The sequence below is a fragment of the Megalobrama amblycephala genome, unplaced genomic scaffold (genome assembly GCF_018812025.1).
Source record: "Megalobrama amblycephala isolate DHTTF-2021 unplaced genomic scaffold, ASM1881202v1 scaffold540, whole genome shotgun sequence".
Lineage (NCBI taxonomy): Eukaryota > Metazoa > Chordata > Actinopteri > Cypriniformes > Xenocyprididae > Megalobrama > Megalobrama amblycephala.
The window spans coordinates 30159-46187 of NW_025953452.1; the positions used below are offsets into that span (position 1 = coordinate 30159).

Consider the following 16029-nt stretch of genomic DNA (forward strand, 5'->3'; position numbering starts at 1 on the left):
TCTTGCATATTTTCTTGCTCTATGTATACCTTTTATATTTACACATAATGCAATTATGATAAAAGTGTAAACAGATAGGAAAACTGATTGTCTGTGTCAGTTTGGGGCTAACTGACAACATAGCAAAGTGCATTTGATAATATGACAAATTACAGAGTTTTGTTTGTTGTGTTTGGACAAATGGTACATAAATGTTTGTGAGTTGTGTAAAGCTAATAAAAAAAAAAAAGCTGTGATCGTTTTTTCCTGATTTATTAAAGTATTGGGTGGATGTATTAACTATTATGAAAATATTTGAGAACTATAGTGTTTTGAGAAAAGGATTCACATGATTTGCAATTTGTGTGAAATGAATGAAAATGTATCTGTTTAGGACAATTACAAAGTGTTCAGACCACTGTTAACTGTTTTGAGAACAGTGATCAGTTTGGAGAAATGTGACAAATTGATTAAGAAAAAGTGTAATATTGTCATATCAAAAAAAATAAAAATAAAATAAATAAATAAATATTGTCATATCATGATCTGAACATTTTTTTAAATTAAACCTAAATTATTTTGAGCTTAAATGATCTCATTTTTGTTGTCAATGGATAATAGTGGTCTGTAAATTTGTGTTGTATTTTGTAAGTTTTTATATTTTGTTAATGGACACAGGAATTCATATAAATAGTTAAAATATTGTTTTATTGTGAAGTGAAAGATTGACCCTTGGGGGTAAGATTAAATAGAAATATTGTCCTAAATATAGGCCTATCTATAGCTATAACAAATAATTCAAGGAAGAATAGAAAACAAGCCTTTTCTCTTTGAGGTTCACGCGCATTCGAAAGCGTCACTCAGGATAGAATGTGATGACGTCATAATGAAATAGAACGTCGTGTGCGCTAATATAATCTTAACACCGCCAAGAGTGTCAAACCATATCCTCAGTTTTCTCAGTCTTCTCGTTGCTTATGCTGTTCGTATTATGAGTTACCCGAGTCAACTATGGCACTGAAGAGAAAACATAGTTCTAGCGCTCAGGTGTACGACTCTTACCGCAGCATCTCCTCAACTTTCAGCACCGATGCGGCTAAAAACCATCAGCCCGTTAGTGTTGTTGAGGAAAATGAGATGCCAGTGAGAAAGAGGAGGAGATTGGATAGTTTTGAGAAGCCGCCCTCTCTTCATTTTTGTGAATGGAGCGGCAACTCAGACCAAGAGACCGCTGCGAAATATGAGAGAAGTGCTGAGGGTAAATCAAATGACTATTTGAAAATGTCATTGAAGACAAGTGTCATTAATTACTATTATGTTACAAATCCACACCATCTCACATTATATCAAAATACAGCTGAAGTTTGATTAAGGAAATTAGCATATTTTTCTCAAGACATGTCATAAATATTTAAACAAGGATTTAAAAAAAAAAAAAAAAAAAAAAAATGAAGAATCATAATATGAGTATGCAATATTTAATAATTATTCAATAGAAAAATGCTTTTATTTAATATTCCCTGCTTCAGATCAGAATTCTCTACAGTACAGCGCCTGTGCTTTAGAGGATGATGGCCTTCAGAAAACTCTTTCCAGTGGTCTTGAACCCAAGCGGACATCTTTTAACATTGGCAGAAAGAGAAAACGAAGTTCTCACAGTGTTCAGGTGTACGACTCCCATCAGAGCACATCCTCAACATCCAGCACTGATGCGACTGAAAACCATCAGCCCATTAGTGTTGGTGAGGAAAATGAGATGCCAATGAGAAAGAGAAGGAGGTTGGATAGTTTTGAGAAGCCGCCCGCTCTTCATTTCTGTGAACGGAGCGGCAGCTCAGACCAAGAGACCGCTGCGAAATATGAGAGAAGTGCTGAGGGTAAATCATATGACTATTTGAAAATATGTAACTGTAAAATCCCCAGAGTTAAATCAACTCTGCTCAGAGTACATATGGTCCCTCTCTAAATAGTGTTAAAGTACCGAAACAGAGTTAAATTTAATGAGATATTTAAGCAATTAATAAGGCTGTGACTGAAGTCATTTGTAGTTCTAGTGTTTCTCTTTTCCTCAGTGATTCTGCTTGTTAACAGCAGGTGTTCATCACTAATGCACAATAATCGCTTAATTAATTGCTTAATTATCTCATTAACTTTAACTCTGCTTTAATGTTATTATAACACTATTTAGAGAGGGACCATATGTACTCTGAGTTGATTTGACTTTGGAGATTTTGCTGTGTAGAGCTCTGTACATTGTAAAGTCTACATAATGCTCAAAATATTCAGGTATATATAAGAATCCATTAATGAGAGATTTAATGTTCAATATTCCCTGCTTTAGATCAGAATTCTCTACAGTACAGCGCCTGTGCTCTAGAGGATCATGGTCTTCAGGAACCTGCTTCCAGCGGTCTTGAAGTCCTTCCTCCTGCAGATCAGCAGGTTCAAACCCCTCCAGCTCCAGTCCACCTCAGTCCAGTCAGTCCAGCACCAAATCACAACAACAGAGTGGACTTGACAACTGAGGGTGAGTTTACGGCCATAACCTCAAACATTACACTCACTGCTGTCCATGCTTGACATTTCATGTCAACTAAAATTATTCATCTTTTATAGACAACATTCTGAACCGGTATAAAATCGGCAGAAAACTTGGTGAGGGAGGATTCGGATCTGTCTATGAAGGGAAACGCTTGGAGGATGACCTTGAGGTAGTCATTTCCTTACAATATTTAGCTAATTGTTTTGTCTCATTATGTCCACTATATAAGTCCTTTAATTTTATATTATGTTTCCTATGTAGTGCACTTGACATGTGTAAAATTGTAACTGTAATTTTATGTTTTGTTGATCAGGTGGCAGTGAAATTTGTCCAAAAAACACCAGAAGACATGGAATACATCAACATTGTAAGTAGGCGATACTTTTTTCATACTTAGAACTATTTGACCAAAACTGGACAAATGGGCATTTTATAAAAATCCTCCAACTAACATTGATCTTTCTTCTAGCCTGGTCATCCCACACCCCTTCCATTAGAGGTCGGCCTGTTAACTCTTGTTAATAAGGGTCCTAAAGTTCCAGAGATCATTGAGCTGCTGGAGTGGCAGGACCAACCTGACCAATACATCATGGTCTTGGAGCGTCCCCCATCCTGCCAAGATCTGTGGGATTTTCTGAACAATCACGACGGCATCCTCAATGAGGACACAGCACGGTTTATAATGACGCAGGCAACAATGGCCGCTCACGTGTGCTGTCGTCGTGGAGTTTTCCACAGTGACATTAAACTGGAGAACCTGCTGGTCAACACCGAAACACTCGAGGTCAAACTGATCGACTTCGGGTGCGGGGATCTCCTGCAAGAATCCGCCTATGACGTCTTCTGTGGTATGTGTTATGCATCAAACCTGTAGTTTGGGACTTAAATTGAAGTAGTGAGTTAAATCGTATCTTAATTAGACGAGACGTCATCCTAATCACTAAAAACAACGCCTCACTACTGGTTTGGCTATGGATTGATCTCACTTCTGATGCACCACTGTTGTGAATCAAACAGTTAAATGATTTAATTATGTTAATGGATACAGAGAAAGCACACTAGTATTTCAAGCTAACTCATCAGTCAAAATCTCTTTCTTTCAGGCACAGATGAGTACTGCCCACCTGAGTACAACACAGACGGCAAATACCACGGTAAACCAGCTACTGTGTGGTCTCTGGGAGTGCTCTTATTCGTGTTGGTCTGTGGACGCTTTCCAGAACCCAACGACCTGGAGAGGATTTATGATGGCATCTGGTCTGAGCCTGGCTTGTCAAACGGTAAGATGGCATTCATCATTTAAAAGAAAATCAATCGTAATTCTAAATCATCAAAACAGAACAAATGAAAAGAAAAAAAAAAAGAGGTAAAAGTAATGCCAGAGCCAAATAGCTTTATAAAAGACAGCTGTTTGAATTTTTCCTGATTTTCTGAACATACAGTATAGGATAGTCAAATCTTATTACAAAGACAGCAGGTGTAAAGTTTAAAGTAATAATCTGACTCTCTTTCATCGTTCTGCACAGAATGCTGCCAGCTGATTCGATCCCTCCTGCAGAAAAACCCAAGGCGGCGGATTGATTTGAGGAAAATCATTTTCCATGAATGGTTTAAGGTATTGAGCTTAAGATCAGCTACAAATGATTTTGAAGATAAATTCGCTTTTCATTTTAATGATTTTGGAAAAATTGTCTTCTAATTGTAATGTATGTAGACTATAACCTTGATTTTTTGTTTGTTTGTTTGTTTGTTTTGTTTTTGTTTCAGGTCACAGAATAAGCCATGAATAATAGTGCACATGAAATGGAAACTTTAGCACTACAGTTCCAGAGTTCCTTGAGTCAGCATATCATCTGGTGTCCTGACACAAGTGCCATCCCTCCCTCCATGCATTGGCTGGTGAGCCTTGGCTTGTGGCAGTAATACAAGCATCTGGCGATATCACTTGTCTAGGAACAGTACAACAATCCCTCATCAACAGCCGACTTTAGGCAGAGCTGCATGTCAGAATTCCTCTCTTGGCTGCAGCAGAAGTTCATGTGAAAGCTGCTCCTTCCACGGCCCACTCCAAAGAATCCTGCACTGGATGTCACAGAATTTCCCATTTTTGGCTGCTTCATCACTCTACTGAGCATCTAGCAGGCTGATATTTGTGGTCCCACAATGCTATAATAAACTTGGTAGCATTTGGCTCCTTAGTTTGAAGCAGTATTTGGTGACCACACTGTAAATGCAATGTAGATAGTGTAAATGATATTACAAATCTTGAATTGTTTGCTATTGTACAAACTTGGCTGTTATTGTTCATTAAATATTATTGTACAATAAATAATATTTTATATAAATAATATTGGCATACCTGGTATTGAGAAACAGTCTGTGTGATTTTTAGCAACTTTAGTGCAGGTTACATTGACTTGACTCTAACAGACTCTCTCTCTCTCTCTTTCTCTCTCTCTCCCCAGCCAGCACAGCATGGTGGGGCCCAGATGGGTGTCACCTGGGCTGTCTAACTGGGGCCCAGACATTTTTGTCCATGGTTTCCATGGAGGCCCCACATGGGTTAGCCCAGATGAAATTAACACTGCTCAGTGTGCACACTACAGGCTGTTAAATGTAACACAGAAACATGCTGGAGTTAATGAGATAATTAGGTGATAACGAGCAGATTCACCGAAAGACAGAGGAACAACAAGAACTACAACTTCAGCCACAGCCTTCGATGAAATCAACTGAAGATTAAAGACATTAAATCTCTCAAGATCTGATTAAACATCTCCACAGATATAGTGATGTTCTGGAATATGGTTTAAAATGTGTATAATTAATAGTACTTACAGTAACTGAGGATAAAAATAAAAACAGACAAGATGGTTAACATGTTTCTGTTGCTCGAGTTCAGACTTCTTTCAGGATCTGTATGAAGGTAGTGTTGTCTTTTTGATTTCTTCTGCTGAAGTTTGCAAAACTTTGAGCTCCTCCCACACAAACTGCTTTTCATCTCACCATCAAGTCAAGTCACCTTCATTTTTATAGCATTTTATACAATACAGATTACAGTGATCAACAGGAAAATAATGATTCAATGATGCAAACAGAGTTCAATTCGACTGCAGCTCTAAAAAGCAAATAGTGTCATTGTTCTGCTGAAGTTAGTTCAGTGTTCAGTGTTACAAAATCATGATTTCACAGAAATTAAATATTTTTTTAAATTAACCATTAAAAAATATATGTAAAAAATATACAGTGTATATTTCCTTTTAAACTGAATGTTTTACAAATCTAAGTTTTCTTGAATTCCTTTTTTTTTATTTTTTTTTTTATATGTTTGGGCAAAACATGTTTTAGATTTTAAAACCATTTAAAATGAGTAATTATGCTATGTCCTAATGATCTGAAATATCAATCATCATTATGAGACGACCTCTTGATAAGAACAGCATATTAATGTTTGTTGCTGATACATCAGGTTCTTGTACAGCACAGACAGTGTTTCCTGTCACTGTGGGCTCCAGGGCACAGTAGTACAAAGCAGAATCATCCACATGTGTAGAAGATATTGTCAGATTCATCCGCTTGATTCCTTTATCGGCCACAGCATACAGACAAAGCTTGGACTCTGACTTGGTCTCACTGTGCATAATCAGAAACTCCGGTTTGGATCCGGGATACTGACGGTACCACTGCAAACTGCGGACAGTGCCACTGTAGCTGCAGGACAGTGTTACATTATCTTTTGCTAAAACATGCTGCTCTGTGGATAATGAGGTTATCACATCTGCATCAGCATTCTCTGTTTAAAAAAAGAAATAGAAATCGAATTTAAATTCATGGATTAAGAGTATGTAATCAGTTAGTTACTGACATTTAAACAGTCAAAGAAAAAAATCTGTACAGTAATTTCCTATTTGTAAATTATTCTTATTCATCACTCACCATTAAAAAGAGAAAATATCATGAGGACCAGGAGCAACATCATCAAGAGAATTAGAGCCAAGACTTGCAGTTTCCTCCTAACTGACTCAGTTTATATCTGTGCTCTCTGTTTTGAAATAACTGAAATAAGAGCGCCACCTTCTGGCAGAACTCATGATAAACTAGAGCTTTCTGGTGTACAGTATATCTAAACTGTATGGCAAACCACTGGTTAAAGGGATAGTTCACCCAAAAATGAAATTTCTTTTATCATTTACTCACCCTCATGTCGTTCCGATCAATAAGACTTTCGTTTGTCTTCGGAACACAAATGAAAATATTTTGAAGAATGTCAGTAACTAAACAGTTGATGGACCCCATTGAATTCCATAGTATGGAGTGAAGTCAGTGGAGTCCATCAATTGTTTGGTTACTGACATTCTTCTTCACAATATCTTCTTTTGTGTCCAGGAGACGAAAGAAATTCATACAGGTTTGGAACAACTTGAGGGTGAGTAAATGATGTCAGAATTTTAATTTTTGGGTGATCTATCCCTTTAAGTTTGCCATTGTTTCTTGTTGGATGTAACTAAAACAATAAATCTGTGCAAATGTAAATGGACTATTTTTGGTGAATCCATTATTGAACAGCAACATGATGAACAGATTACATGTCTATCTACAAAAATAATAATAAATCTCTTTAGTAGCGTTCAAAGGTAGTGGAGGTCATAACTGAGAATGTAAAATAGTTTTGTGAGCAATAAGGATTCTGCAAAACCTCCATGTGATAAGATATTTATATTTAAAATATATATAAATAACTGGGGTTTTTTCAGTGTAGGTTTCAGTTCATTTGTTGAAGACACATTTATCTACGAAAAATGACTGATATGTTCAAAAAGGCCATTATTTTTAAGAAATATATATTCAATTACTCAAGTCTGGAAAGACCCACAGTGCTTTGAACTTTAATAAACTTTGTCAAAACTGAAATGGACATTGAATTGTTGGAAAATTCTTAAAGGGAATTCTTAAATTCTTATTTTCAGTTTACCTCAAGCTTATTTCAAGGAACAGAATATATTTCTTGTGTGCTGGATGGTGATCGAACGTCTTGGTATTTTGCAGTCCATTTTTGTATTGACCTTAACTACATTCTTTGCCCGTTCTAAAGAACTTTTCTCTTTCAGGGATGTCCTTGCTAAATAAATGTAAAATGAAAGATAAATGCAATTTGACATTGGTCAATAATCTCATTACGTACATTTAAAGGTCATATTACCAACATAATGGAATATCACACAGAGATCATAGGGGGTAGAAAAAGATATCACTGTATGCAACAGACAAAAGAAGGTTTTTGTACAGTGTTCTTGTGTTTCCTGTCACTGTGGGCTGCAGAGCACAGTAATACAGAGCAGAGTCTGATACTGCAGCAGAGAAGATCTCCAGATCCACACGTTTATCATGAAGACTGATGGACATATGCGGGTGAGGTGGAGAAGCTCGAACTTCGGTTTTAGTAGACTTCACAATCAGCAGCAGAAACTCTGGTCTTGATCCAGGCATCTGCCGGTACCAGTGGAGACTGTAAGCTGATCCATCAAATGTACAGGACAGATTGATGCTGCTTCCTTCAGTTAAAACTACAGATGGTTGATCTGGTCTGATGACATTCCCATTCGCTTCACCTGCAAAGACATTAAAAAAAATCGAGCAATGTAATGGATTCAGTTTAGAGCAAAGCAAATGGAAATTTGATTTATATATTTTTGTGATGTTCTGAAATACAGAGCAAAATGTATATGAGTAATACTTACAGTAACTGAGGATAAATATTAAAACAGAAGTGATGAGTAACATGTTTCTGTAGTTTGAGTTCAGATTCAGTATCATCAGTATGAAGGGAAGTCAGTGTCTATTTGATTTATTCTGCAGGAGTCGACAAAACATTGAGCTCCTCCCACACTTACTGTACCTTCTTGCTCATCTTACCCTACAAACACTGACTGTAGAAGAAGCTGTAGTCAACAACCTAAAACTGCCATTATGTCAGTCTGATTCATCTAATATTACACTCTTTATTAAGTCGACACACAGTTGCTACATGTTGGAATAACTTTTAAAAGCATTTACAACTTATAGTGTGCCCTGATTCTCTATTAATAATAACATTAGACTACCTCATAATACATATATGAACACCACATTAATGCTTGAAACATTTGATATTTGTACAGTGTCACACATGAAGTTTTTAAATCTGTATTGAGCATCATGATCTTCTGCCTTGAATATAATTTCTCATTGAGTTTTTGTAGGGTGCAGTAGTGTTTCCTGTCACTGTGGGCTGCAGGGCACAGTAGTACATGGCAGAGTCTTTCACTTCTGTAGAAGAGATCGTCAGATTCATTTGTTTGTTGGCTTTATCAGCTGCAGCGGTCAGACGGAGAGAGGACCTTGGTTTGGAGTCGGTCTCAAAGAACAATATTAGGTGTTCAAGGTTTGGATCCGGGATACTGACGGTACCACTGCAAATTATGAACATTGCCAGTGTAATTGCATTTCAGTGTAACATCTTTTCCTTCCAAAACATGCTTGTCTGTGAATAATGGTGTTATCACGTCTGCAGCAGCATTCTCTGTTTAAAACAAACACACAAACAAAAAATGAATCAATTTCTAATGGGCAAATGTAAATTGTCAACTGTATTAAAAAGGGGAAAACATTTCCACAGTAATAGTTATGAATCACTCACCTTTTAGCAGAGAAAATAAAATGAATACCAGGAGCAACATCTGCACTAGTAAGAGTCAATGACTTTGAGACTCAAGACTCACAGTTCTCTACTAGAGTATAAGTGACTCAATGTAAGTCTGTCTCTGTTTTAAACAACTGAACTGAGACTGAACTAGAATGGTTCCTAGAGCTCCATCTTCTGGCAGAATGCAGGTAAGATCACTTTTGTTGCATTATCTCATCTTTTTCTTGGGGATGTATCTAACAAAAAAGATCTTACTGAAGGCCTAATAAATTATACAGTAAGAAGACTAAAAATGATTAGTTGAACAAGTATTTCAAAAAGCATGTGAATGTAACAAATGTACTGTCCAGAAAGATCTGATCTATTGCACAAACTTATGTTTACATTCAAAGAAATCACATAGCAAACTTATGATAGTCATTTAAGCAAAGTCTCATCTGCAGGATTTTGTCCAGTCTATTATTGTATAATTAATTTTCATTCTTACACCTTTTTTTTTACAACCCAATGTCTGGGACCACCTGATTGGTTCCAAGTTTTGCTTAAAGGTCCCGTTCTTCGTGTTTTTTTGAAGCTTTGATTGTGTTTATAGTGTGCAATATAACATGTGTTCATGTTTCGCGTGTAAAAAAACACAGTATTTTTCACATAATTTACTTATCTGTATACCGCTGTTTCCACTGTCATAAAAACGGGCTGATGACTTCCTTGTTCTATGAAGTCCCTCCTTCAGAAATACGTAACGAGTTCTGATTGTGCCAGCGGTTCCTGTGTTGTGATTCGACAGCAGCTTAGCGCTCCTTGCCCGGAAAGGTCACGCCTCTTACCATAACGGGGAGATGCACGCGCTCAGTGTTATCGTAAACATGTCTTTAATTTTACCTTATCAATTTGAGCCGGAATCAGACCCGGAGAACATAGATGAAGAGGATCGAGTAGAACCTGTGCAAACACGTCTTTTGCAGGATGTGTCACAATGGTAAGCTGTTTATTTACAGTAGGTAACGTTACATAGGCCTAAACATAGAACAATGATTCGTGTGGCTGCAGCTAAACCAGCATGTGGTTAAACAGTAAACAACAGATATAATCAACAAATAATTTAAACTGATCATAACAAACACCAACAATCGATGGTGTCCGGTTGAATTACTACACTTTTTAAAGGTTTTGGTCAGATAAGTTTCAATTGCCATCTAGTTAACAAAGCTAAACAGCGTTGCCCTTTGTGTGATAAGTTACAGAAACTGTTAAACGCACCAACGTAAATAATAAAATACACTTACCGGTTGTGGTCCACAAACAACGCCTTCTCCAGACAAAGAGGGAACTGCTCCATCTTTCAAAAATAATCTTTGTGCGAATCCGGCATTAAACTGACTGAGATTGAGGAAGCTGTCCTCAGTAAAATGTGCTGCACATAGTTTAACATGTGGATTATAATTTTCGGGAACCGAGTTAAACATAAATTGTAACCACTGATTTCTAAGTACAGCGTCCCTGGAAGGCCAAACAAAGGTGATTGGACTGCGGGATGAAAATAACAGCGTTTCGACGACATGGCGACAAACACACTTTACAAACGCAACTCTTGCTCTTCTCCATGGGAGCGCAACAAGACCACGCCCCCTTTTTTTGTGTATTCCTGTGGGCGGAGGTTAGTCAAAACACAGTTTTAGTGACGTAATTAAAGAAGGAAGTAGAGGGATGTAGTCCAAACAGGCCGTTCGTTGTAGGCTATTTCTGTTAAATAAAATATCTCACTTGGCATTGAACTTTGAGCTTTAAAATTTTACAGATTTTATTTATACTCTAACAACAACATTACACACTAACTAAAGTTGGAAACATGGGATCACGAAGAATGGGACCTTTAAAGAAATGTTTTTCTACCAGTTATCTTAGAGTATTGTAATTATAGTGTGTTTCACAGTGTAATAGTGGCCTTAAATGACCAACAATTAATGGGTTCGTTCACCAAAAAATGAAATTCTGTCATTAATTACTCACCCTCACGTTGTTCCAAACCTGTAAGACCTTCGTTCATCTTCAGAACACAAATTAAGCTATTTTTGATGAAATTCGAGAGCTTTCTGATCCCCCATAGATAGCAACGTAATTACCACTTTCAAGTCCCAGAAAGGTTGTAAAGACGTTGTTAAAACAGTCAATGTGATTTCACTGGTTCAACCTTTTTGTGCGCAAAAACAAAACAAAAATAACAACTTTATTCAACAGTTTCTACTCTTCTGTGTCAGTCTCTGACACTGTTTGTGATGTAAGTGCAGTCAGAGCTTCTGGGTTCTACATCAGAACGCCGGCTCAGTATTGGCCCGCTCCTGCATCAGCATCACATGCATGTGTCAGAGACTGACTCGGAAGAAAAGACATTGTTGAATAAAGTCATTATATTGGGTTTTTTTTTCCACACAAAAAGTATTATTGTCACTTCATAACATTAAGGTTGAACTACTGTAGTCACATGGACTATTTTAACAATGTCTTTACTACCTTTCTGGGCATTGAAAGTTGTAATTGCATTGCAGAAAGCTCTCGGATTTCATCGAAAATATCTTAACTTGTGTTCTGAAGATGAACAAAGGTCTTACAGGTTTGGAACAGCATGAGGGTGAGTAATTAATGACAGAAATTAAGTTTTTGGGTGAACAAACCCTTTAACAAGAAATATGATGCACTAACATTTGCAAACAAGTTCTCAGAGAAATAAGGCAACACAATACATCAGAGGCTCCTCCCTCTTAGAAATATGACTACAATATACAAGAAAACTGTTTTTGTACAGTGTTCTTGTGTTTCCTGTCACTGTGGGCTGCAGAGCACAGTAATACAGAGCAGAGTCTGATACTGCAGCAGAGGAGATCTCCAGATCCACACGTTTATCATGAAGTCTGATGAACATATGCGGGTGAGGTGGAGAAGCTTTGACAACATACTTAGAAGATTCAACAATCAGCAGCAGAAACTCTGGTCTTGATCCAGGCATCTGCCGGTACCAGTGGAGACTGTAAGCTGATCCATCAAATGTACAGGACAGATTGATGCTGCTTCCTTCAGTTAAAACTACAGATGGTTGATCTGGTCTGATGACATTCCCATTCGCTTCACCTGCAAAGACATTAAAAAAAATCGAGCAATGTAATGGATTCAGTTTAGAGCAAAGCAAATGGAAATTTGATTTATATATTTTTGTGGTGTTCTGAAATACAGAGCAAAATGTATATTAGTAATACTTACAGTAACTGAGGATAAATATTAAAACAGAAGTGATGAGTAACATGTTTCTGTAGTTTGAGTTCAGATTCTATCAGTTTCATCAGTATGAAGGGAAGTCAGTGTTGTCTATTTGATTTATTCTGCAGGAGTCGACAAAACATTGAGCTCCTCCCACACTTACTGTACCTTCTTGCTCATCTTACCCTACAAACACTGACTGTATGAAGAAGAAGCTGTAGTCAACAACCTAAAACCTAAAGCCATTATGTCAGTCTGATTCATCTAATATTACACTCTTTATTAATTCAATTCACATATTTGTATAGCGCTTTTCACAATACATATTGTTTCAATGCAGCTTTACAGAGAATGCATGGCAACATTACAATTTAAAGAATGCAGTTAGCAAATAAGAGATGCATTATGTGAATGCTTGGCTAAAGAGATGAGTCTTTAATCTAGATTTAAACTGGGTGAGCGAGTCTGTTGCTCACCCAGTTTAAGTCGACACACAGTTGCTACATGTTGGAATAAGTTTTAAAAGCATTTACAACTTATAGTGTGCCCTAATATTAACTATTAATAAGATTAGACTACCTCATAATAATAATGAACAGCACATTAATGCTTGAAACATTTGATAGTTGTACAGTGCCACTGTTTTTAAATCAGCATTGTGCATCATGATCCTCTGCCTTGAATATAATTTCTCATTGAGTTTTTGTAGGGTGCAGTAGTGTTTCCTGTCACTGTGGGCTGCAGGGCACAGTAGTACATGGCAGAGTCTTTCACTTCTGTAGAAGAGATCGTCAGATTCATTTGTTTGTTGGCTTTATCAGCTGCAACGGTCAGACGGAGAGAGGACTTTGGTTTGGAGTCGGTCTCAAAGAACAATATTAGGTGTTCAGGTTTGGATCCGGGATACTGACGGTACCACTGCAAATTTTGAACACTGACAGTGTAATTGCAGATCAGTGTTATATCTTTTCCTTCCAAAACATGCTTGTCTGTGAATAATGGTGTTATCACGTCTGCAGCAGCATTCTCTGTTTAAAACGGACAAACAAACAAACAAAAAATGAATAATTTCTAATGGGCAAATGTAAATTGTCAACTGTATTAAAAAGGGGAAAACATTTCCACAGTAATAGTTATGAATCACTCACCTTTTAGCAGAGAAAATAAAATGAATACCAGGAGCAACATCTGCACTAGTAAGAGTCAATGACTTTGAGACTCAAGACTCACAGTTCTCTACTAGAGTATAAGTGACTCAATGTAAGTCTGTCTCTGTTTTAAACAACTGAACTGAGACTGAACTAGAATGGTTCCTAGAGCTCCATCTTCTGGCAGAATGCAGGTAAGATCACTTTGATGCAGTATCTCATCATTTCATACTGGATGTTTCTTAAACAACAAATAAGAATTTTTGAATTATACATTAACAAGAAAGAAAATGATTGTTTTAACAAATATCTGGGTGGTAGACTGGGTAGCTGCTGGAAGAGGTGTTAGAGAGGCCAGCAAGTCTGATCAACTTGTGGCTTAAGTGGTCAAAAATGCCCCAGTATAATCACAATAAGCTGTACTATATTAAGGGTGTCATCCTGGTGTAAAACAGTTCATACAGCACATCACATATCTCCGAACACCCCAGTACAGGTGTCATAAACTCTACTGAATAAAGGGTTAAAATAAACCCCAGAAAATAAGGTGTGTAACCCTGGGGCAACAATAATTCCTGTGTTAACACCTACCATGCAGTTAGTTAGTTTTATAGTACAAGTGATGTAGTATATTATTTATTTCTTACAACTTGCATGGAAGAACTCTATCAAAAATACAGAAAAAACAGTAATATTGTGAAATATTATTACAATTTTAATGAATGGTTTTCTATTTTAATATACTTTACAATATCATTTATTTCTGTGATACAAAGATGAATTTTCAATGCCATTAAGGTGCGTTCACACGGCCTCGTAATTCCTGTAGTTACGAGATTCTAGCTGGTAAAAAGCGCTCACGTCCTCGTGGAGCTCGTAATTACAGCTTGAAAACTGGGAGTTTTCTGAAAGCTCTCAGATGTACCACGTGGCCGCTGTACCACCTGACCGAAGTAGATTCATTGATAGTAGTGCCATGGAAATGCATAATTCCCAGTCCAAGGACGTGAACAGCTCCGAATATAACATCACGTGTTGTCATCTAAGATTCCGGTAAATACGAGGTGGCGTGAACGCAGCATATCTCCAGTCTTCAGTGTCACATGATCCTTACAAAACAAAACCGGACGCCACTGAAATCTCGTAACCGAATAAAATCGACCATCACTGAAAACTCATATCTGAACAAAACCATCCGTCATTGAAATCTCGTAAAGTTACAAAACTGACCGTCATTGAGATCTTGTGACCGAACAAAACTGGCGGTCATTGAGATCTCGTGACCGAACAAAAAAGTGCTGTCACAACAATCTCATAATGAAACAAAGCCATCCGTCATTGAAATCTCGGAAAGGAACAAAACCGGCTGTCATTGAAATCTTGTAACCGAATAAAACTGACAGTCATTGAAATCTTGTAACAGAACAAATCTGACCATCACTGAAGTCTTGTAATGAAACAAAACCATCTGTCATTGAAATCTTGAAGAAAAAAAAACATATTGTATTGAGATCTCGTAACTGAACAAAACTGACTGACAATGAAAACCGACTGTCACTGAAATCTCATAACCGAATAAAACAGATGTCATTGAAATTTCGTAACAGTCATTGAAAAATTGTAACAAAACAAAACCGGCTTTCTTTGAAATTGAAACCGATTGACACTAAAAACTGACCGACAATGAGATCTCATAACAGAACAAAATCAACTGTCCTTAAAATCTTGTTAGGAAACAAAACCAAATGGCATTGAAGTTATATATGTGAAGCTGTTTGTGGAGTTGTTTAAACCTCCTCTGCTGAGATCTGGAGAGATTAAATGTCTTTTATCTTCAGTTGAATGAATGAATGAATGAATGAATGAGGCATTTATATAGCGCTTTCATATGTACTACTGTACACCCGAAGCGCTTTACAATAATATCAGGGGTCTCTCCTCATCCACCACCAGTGTGCAGCACCCACTTGGATGATGTGACGGCAGCCACAGTACAACGGCGCCAGTGCGCTCACACCAGCTGACAAGTTGATTTCATCTAAGCCTGTGGCTGAAGTCAGTTGTAACTCTTGTGTTTCTGTTTGTCTCTTTTTTTTCTGTTCTCTTCATTCCTTCAGAGATTATGCTTGTTAACAGGCTTGTTAATGCTAAGATGATTCTATAAATAATATAAAGATTTTGTGGCTCAGATAAGGTCCAATTCTGGTTTATGTTTTTGCTCTTGGCTGACATGTGGCATTGCTATGGCCTACTTGTGGCTCAGATCTGACAAACAGGAGCAGTCCGTCCAAGTGCCATCATTCCATGCCACATGTGGCCCAGATCATCATTCCACACATGGCAGATGTAAGCAAAGGGAAAATGTATATGTAATGTATTTTACCACACATGGCAAAATGTATAATTTCTCATTGAGTTTTTGTAGG

At 37.2% G+C, this 16029-nt stretch overlaps 1 protein-coding gene, 1 pseudogene and 3 gene segments (V, D, J or C); 1 reads left to right on the forward strand and 4 right to left on the reverse strand.

Annotated features, from left to right (window-relative positions):
• The first annotated feature begins 978 nt into the window (after nt 1-978).
• On the forward strand, nt 979-4869 carry LOC125261971 (serine/threonine-protein kinase pim-2-like). 3 transcript variants are annotated; one of them, XM_048180543.1, is made up of 9 exons: nt 979-1237; nt 1509-1856; nt 2321-2506; nt 2596-2690; nt 2835-2888; nt 2991-3369; nt 3625-3801; nt 4048-4136; nt 4289-4869. In XM_048180543.1, the coding sequence occupies exons 1-9, from the start codon at nt 991-993 to the stop codon at nt 4298-4300; spliced, it is 1587 nt and encodes a 528-aa protein (XP_048036500.1). In that variant the 5' UTR covers nt 979-990; the 3' UTR covers nt 4301-4869. The 3 variants fall into 3 exon arrangements, with proteins under 3 accessions (XP_048036500.1, XP_048036499.1, XP_048036501.1); XM_048180542.1 differs by lacking the exon at nt 4289-4869 and having other exon boundaries at nt 4048-4255; XM_048180544.1 differs by lacking the exons at nt 1509-1856; nt 4289-4869 and having other exon boundaries at nt 4048-4255.
• Nucleotides 4870-5863: 994 nt separating this feature from the next.
• Nucleotides 5864-6675, reverse strand: LOC125261976. The segment is given in 2 exon segments: nt 5864-6314; nt 6458-6675. Coding segments are annotated over 2 exon segments (450 nt in total).
• Nucleotides 6676-7475: 800 nt separating this feature from the next.
• LOC125261975 lies at nt 7476-8454 on the reverse strand. The segment is given in 2 exon segments: nt 7476-8130; nt 8260-8454. Coding segments are annotated over 2 exon segments (459 nt in total).
• A 52-nt stretch (nt 8455-8506) lies between these two features.
• On the reverse strand, nt 8507-9697 carry LOC125261978 (annotated as a pseudogene).
• A 2809-nt stretch (nt 9698-12506) lies between these two features.
• Nucleotides 12507-13815, reverse strand: LOC125261980. The segment is given in 2 exon segments: nt 12507-13483; nt 13604-13815. Coding segments are annotated over 2 exon segments (405 nt in total).
• Between the last annotated feature and the right edge of the window lie 2214 nt (nt 13816-16029).